The sequence below is a fragment of the Microtus ochrogaster genome, chromosome 2, assembly GCF_000317375.1.
Source record: "Microtus ochrogaster isolate Prairie Vole_2 chromosome 2, MicOch1.0, whole genome shotgun sequence".
NCBI classification, from domain to species: Eukaryota; Metazoa; Chordata; class Mammalia; order Rodentia; family Cricetidae; genus Microtus; species Microtus ochrogaster.
In genome coordinates this window covers 22397169-22403143 of record NC_022010.1, presented here as the reverse complement: position 1 = coordinate 22403143, position 5975 = coordinate 22397169, and the positions used below count along the sequence as shown (strand labels likewise).

The window sequence follows — 5975 nt, the reverse complement described above, 5'->3', positions numbered from 1 at the left end:
CTGGTCTCGAACTCACAGAGATCCGCCTGCCTCTGCCTCCCGAGTGCTGGGATTAAAAGCGTGCGCCACCACCGCCCGGCTAAGAGCTCCATACTTTAAAGAGTTTAAGGACTAGGGGTAGAGCTAGGTGGTAGAGCCCTTGACTACCATTGGTCCCCAGCACTGCAAAAACAAACAAAAAATCTTGGAATGGGCCTGATGTCTATGATAGACATGTTATTCCAACTATAGGAGGGTCACAAATTTAAGGCCAGTCTAGGCAATTTTAAGAGTCCCAACACACACACACACCAAAACAAAAGAAGCATTTTGAATGACTAGGGATATTGCTTGATGGTAGAGCACTTGACCAAAGCCTAGATTCCCTCCTTCCTTCTTCTATCCCCCCCACTCCCTGCCCCCGTCCCTGCTGCCCAATAAGAGTAATGCTGAAAGTTGATTGGTTCACCTGGTTCAGTTGACTCTAGATACGTGTGAGGCCTTAATAGTTTGACTTAAGTGACCTTGCTTTGCTAGAATAGTGGGAATTCTGCCATTTCTACCTTACTAGGACGGAGAAGACTGTTGGGGAGAGGATTGATTTTTTTCGTATGCTGGGGATGGAGCCTTGGCCTTGCTAGACTGGTGCCTCCCACTGTGTTGTATTCCCAGTCCAGAGAAACACAGGTGGCTACAAAGCTTTGAACTTCAAGATTGAAATCTGCAAATTTCTTCAGTGTAGTTTTTGGCTGTGAATAGCCTTGACTACTCAGCATGCAAGTGCTGCTTTTTCCTTTCCTGGATTGTCTATCTTTGGAGGGACTCTTAACTGGAAGATGCACAAAACCAGTCTGGAGAGGCTTAGAAGTTATCTCCACAGTCCTCTTTGACTTTTGCTTGCTGGAGATCAAAATCAGGATCTGTGCATGCTAAGGGAGCCCTTTAAGACTGAGCCACACTCACTTCCTTTCAAAGCCTCCCCTTCCCCCCAGTTTGTGTCAGTCTTCCTGCCTCAGCCTTCCAAGTGCTAAGATTAACAGCCTGAACCACCATGCCTGGCTTTCACCCCCACTACATTTACATCCTGTTGTACAAACCTATTTTCAGGTGTGATTTTGATAGAGAAATATAGAAGACATTTCAGATCAAAGGAGCAATCTGTTGAAAATCAGAAATTGGTGCTGGGTGGTGTTGGCGCATACCTTTAATCCTAGCACTCAGGAGGCAGAGGCAGGAGGATCTCTGAGTTCGAGACCAGCCTGGTCTACAAGAGCTAGTTCCAGGACAGGCTCCAAAGCTACAGAGAAACCCTATCTTGGAAAAAAAAAGAAGGAGGAGGAGGAAGAGGAAGAAAAAAAAAGAAAATCAGTAATCATAGTTAATAACAATAGCAAAAAAATGTGCTTTATTCTATGTAATGCTCCTCTTCCAGGGAGAAGAAATGGGTGACTGTAGGTGATACATCCCTGAGGATATTCAAATGGGTGCCTGTGACAGATAGCAAGGAGGTGAGTGGGGGAAACAACCAGACAAGATACCGTTTGCTTACTTTCATTGATTGCCTCTTTTAATCATAAAGGAATTTATTTCAATGGCACTGAGTTGACAATGCCTCAGTCGCTGTCATGGTCTGCATAAGACCTTCCTTTGTTCTTTCTCTCCTTTGTTCTTTCTTTGGCCAGACTGTAGCTTGAGCCCCATTCCTATATTTTTTAGCATAGTGTTTTGTTGTTGTTTTCCATTTGGGTGTTCTGCCTACATGTACACAAGTGCACCATATCCTTCCTGATTCCCAGGAAGGTCAGAAGAAGGCATCGGATGCCGTAGAACTGGAGTCATGGGTGACTGTGAATCACTAAGTCCTGCAAATAAAAACCTATATCCTGCAAGAGCAGTGAGCACTCTTTCACTGCTGAGCCATCTTTCCAACTCCTCCACATTTGAAAAATATTCATTATTTATTTTCATTTTATGTGTACGCATGTTTTGCCTGCATACCATACATGTGCAGTGCCTGCAGAGGCCAGAAGAGGGTGCCAGACCCTCTGGAGCTGGGGTTACAGACAGTTGTGAGCTACCATATGGGTGCTGGGACTCATCAAACTTGAGACCTCTGGAAAAGTACCAGATGTGCTTAGCCACTGAGCCATCACTGTGGTCCCACATTTTGCTTTTTATACCGGGTGTCTCTGTGTAGCCCAGGCTGATTTTGAGTTCATCATCCTCCGGAGTGCGGGGATTCCAGCTGACAGCCAAGCGTCAGTCTGGTTTTGTGGACACACTATGGTTCCCTCGTTGTCAGTGACTGGTTTTGAGTTGCAGTAGCAGTTAGTTGCTTTAAGATTCACTAGCTCACAGAACTTAAACAGTATTTACTATCGGACCATTGAAGAAAATTTGCAGCCAGATGTGCTGGCATACACTTTTACTCTGAGCACTTGAGGGGTAGAGACAGGAGGAGTGTTTGAAGGTCAGTGCCAGCCATGGCCACATGTGCAAGACCCTGTCCTAAAAACAAGAGTTGGTTGCCTCCTGCTGTGATCTGGTTGGCCCTCTGTGTAGTGTGTAAACAGTACACTTACACATCTAATTGTGCCATATGCCTGTCTGAGTCATTGCCCCTAGGTTCATGTGCGTGTTCACGTGTTCATGAAAAATATGTAGACTCTCGGCAAAACCTTTGTCTAGGGATGGGATGATTCAGAGGTAGAACTTTTGCAGTGTCCAAGGCCTTGGATTCCAATTCCAGCTTTGGGGAAATACATATAGCATAGGACTATGAGCCCCTTTCCCTTCCTGGTTTTTCTCTCAGCTCTTTCTGAGGACCCCACATGTGTGCATCACTACAGAAAGAGCTCTCGCTTTTGAGTCTCACACTGCTTCATTTCCAGTGACCACAGTCACACAGTTCTCAGGGTGATAAAATACTCATTGTCTATAGACTTTCCTAATCTTTAGACTAAGATTCAAATATAAAGTTCAAGCTAGACATCTTAGTGTACATCTGATTCTCACACTTTGGGGGTGGAGGCAGGAGAATAAGGAATTCAAAGCCAGATTCAGTTACAGTAGTTAGTTCAAGGTCAGCCTAGGCTGCATAAAACCTTCTCTCAGAAAACCATATATAGTGGTTGAGATAGCTCAGAGGTTACGGGTACTTACTGCTCTACCAGAGGACTAGACTAGAGTTCAGATACAAGAACTCATCTTAGGCAATTTATATATGCTTGTAACTCTCGTTCCTAAAGATCTGATTCCATCTTCTGTCCCCATAGATGCTCTTACATATAGACACACACACAAAGAGTAAAATAAATCTAGACTGGGTGATGGTGGTGCATGCCTTTAAGTCCAGCACTCAGGAAGCAGAAGCCAAGGCCTCTCTAAGTTCAAGGCCAGCCTGATCTACAGAGTGAGATCCAGAATAGCCAGGGCTATACAGAGAAACCCTGTCTCAAAAACAAACAAACAAAAAGTAAATAAATCTTTAAAGACAAACAGAGTATTGACTCTTGCTGCATATGGCTGAAGACCTTATTTCAGTATTTGGAACCCATGTAGAGGTAGAGGGAGGGAGCCTACTCCACAGAAATGTCCTCTAACTTCTGCATACATCCTATTGCATATATTGTCCATCTTATATGTATTAAAAATATGAGATGAGGGGCCAGAGAAATGGCTCGGTGGTTAAGAGCACTTGTTGCTCTTGTAGAGAACCTGGGTTCAGTTTCCAGCACCCACTTGGTGACTCACAGACAGCCTCTAACTCCACTTGCAGGGATCCAATGTCAGAAATGCACATGGTGCACAGACATGCATGCAGGCAAAGCACTCATGCACATAAACAAACCTTTTAAAAATACATATAGAAAGCTTGAGTGTAGCTCTGTGATCAGTCTCTCCTAATGCTTGAGGCTCTAGGTTCCTTGTCTGGCACTGAAAAGTGTGTGTGTGTGTGTGTGTGTGTGTGTGTGTGTGTGTGTGTGTGTGTATAGAAACATTTGAAACAGAACTGCAGTCTAATTAAGTATAGGCCAATGCCCTTATAATCTACATCTAGATATAGCTGGGTGAGTGATCCTCCCCTGTAATCCCTGCACGCAGCGGGATTAGGAATTCTAGTGGGAGTGGGAATGCCACACCAGCCTGTGCTGCAGTGTGAGTCCCTGTCTTAAGTGAATGAATGGAAACACTGGGGTCCAAGAACAGAGCCTCACTGACTCTGAAGACCCTGGGCCACTCTGCCCTCTTCTCTAGGCGTGATCACTCTGGTGCGTATTTCTTACTATCACTCTGATCATTTCTAGGGATTTTGAACTTTATACAAACGAATCATAGGGCTGGAGAGATGGCTCAGCAGTTTTGAGCCCTGGATGCTGTTCCGGAGGACCTGAGTTTAGTTCCCAGCACCCACATGGTGGCTCCCACCCTCTGTAACTCCAGTTCCAAGAGCTCTGATACCCTGTTTTGGCCTCTGCTGACACCAGATACACATGTGGTACACAGCACATATGCGGGCATTGCGCCCAGACACACAAAATAAAAATGAAAAAAGAAATCATAAAGTGTCTATTTTTGTGTATGATTTTTCTTTGTTGTTGTTTTTGTTTGTTTCGTGGTTTGCCTTACACTGTATATACATTATATCAGTTCATGTTGTTTGTTTCGTGGTTTGCCTTGCACTGTATATACATTATATCAGTTCATGTTGCCTTTGGTCCTGGTTTTCTTTTTTTTGCAGTATAGAGCTTACTTTTTTTTTTTCTCTCTTTCTATTCTTTGTTTACAACTTTTTATTGTGGGGGTGAAGGGTAAGACAAGGTCTCTATGTAGCCCTGGATATTCTAGAACTTGCTGTATTGATCAGGCTGGCCCCGAACTCACAGAGATTTGCTGCCTCTGCCTCCTGAGTTCTTTGATAAAGGTGTGTGTCATTATGTCTGACAGTTTTTGTTTTATTGATAAAGAATTTCCCTCTGAATTGTAGGTTGACCTTTTGATATTCCTTCTGTACCTCCAGCGTACTGGAATTGCTCCCTTCTTCCTCATGTGTGTAGTGTACATGTATGTGTTTGTATATGGGAAGTCAAAGGTTGATGACAGGAGTCTCTGTCACTCTCCACCTGATTTACTGAGGTAGGCTCTCTGAATTAAGCTTGTCTCCTAGCACTAGGGTGGCAGGAAGGCTGTCTCATCTGCCCAGTTTTCCCTCCTGCTTACACGGCAATGCTATCTATGGAACCATCTTCCCGTTCCTTGTTTCTCTCTCTGTCCATCATGGTCCTGTATGTAGATGTCTAGATCGCTTCTGGTTTGAGTGCCGCTAGAGCATTTATGTTTAATGTAGAGATTAGTAGCATTTCAGACAATGGATCGCCACTGTAGTTTTTGGCCTATAGGAACTATTACGGAACTGTTTTCCAGAGTGCCAGTTTCTGTTTCCAGCAGGACCACGTTGCAGTGGGAATATGGCTATGCTCCCTAGACTGGGTGCAGCGTTGCCAGACTTAGCATAAATTCCCTGGTGACTTCTCTCTGGAGCAGAAGCCCTGTCAGTGCTTCCTCGCCATCTGGATGTCTTTAGGGAAGGGCCTGTGTAGGTCTTCTGCCCAGTTTTTGGTTTGCTCACAGCGTCGTTTTCTTGTCTTCTCTCTCGAGGCAGGGTTTCAGACTGGCCCAACCCACAGAGGATAGCCTTGAGTTTCTCCTGCCTTCACCTTCTGAGTGCTTCGCAATTTCCCTATATAGTCTTTTTCTTCCTTTTTTTTTCTTCTCTTTAAAAATGATTTATAGCCAGGTGGTAGGGGCAGCACATGCCTTTAATCCCAGCACTCAGTAGGCAGAGGAAGGCAGATCTTAGTGAGTTTGAGGCCAGCTAAGTCTACAAAGCAAGTTCCAGGATAGGCAGGACTGTTAACAGAGAAACCCTGTCTTAGAAAAAAATTATTGCCGGGCGGTGGTGGCGCACGCCTTTAATCCCAGCACTCGGGAGGCAG

At 44.7% G+C, this 5975-nt stretch overlaps 1 protein-coding gene across 1 annotated transcript in view; it reads left to right on the top strand.

Moving 5' to 3' along the window:
* Positions 1-5975, top strand: part of Bcl7b (BCL tumor suppressor 7B) — an 18360-nt gene that overhangs the window by 2928 nt on the left and 9457 nt on the right. The window contains exon 2 of the mRNA XM_005344631.2: positions 1412-1487. Coding sequence (XP_005344688.1) covers positions 1412-1487 — 76 coding nt within the window. The remainder of the gene's footprint in view (positions 1-1411; positions 1488-5975) is intronic.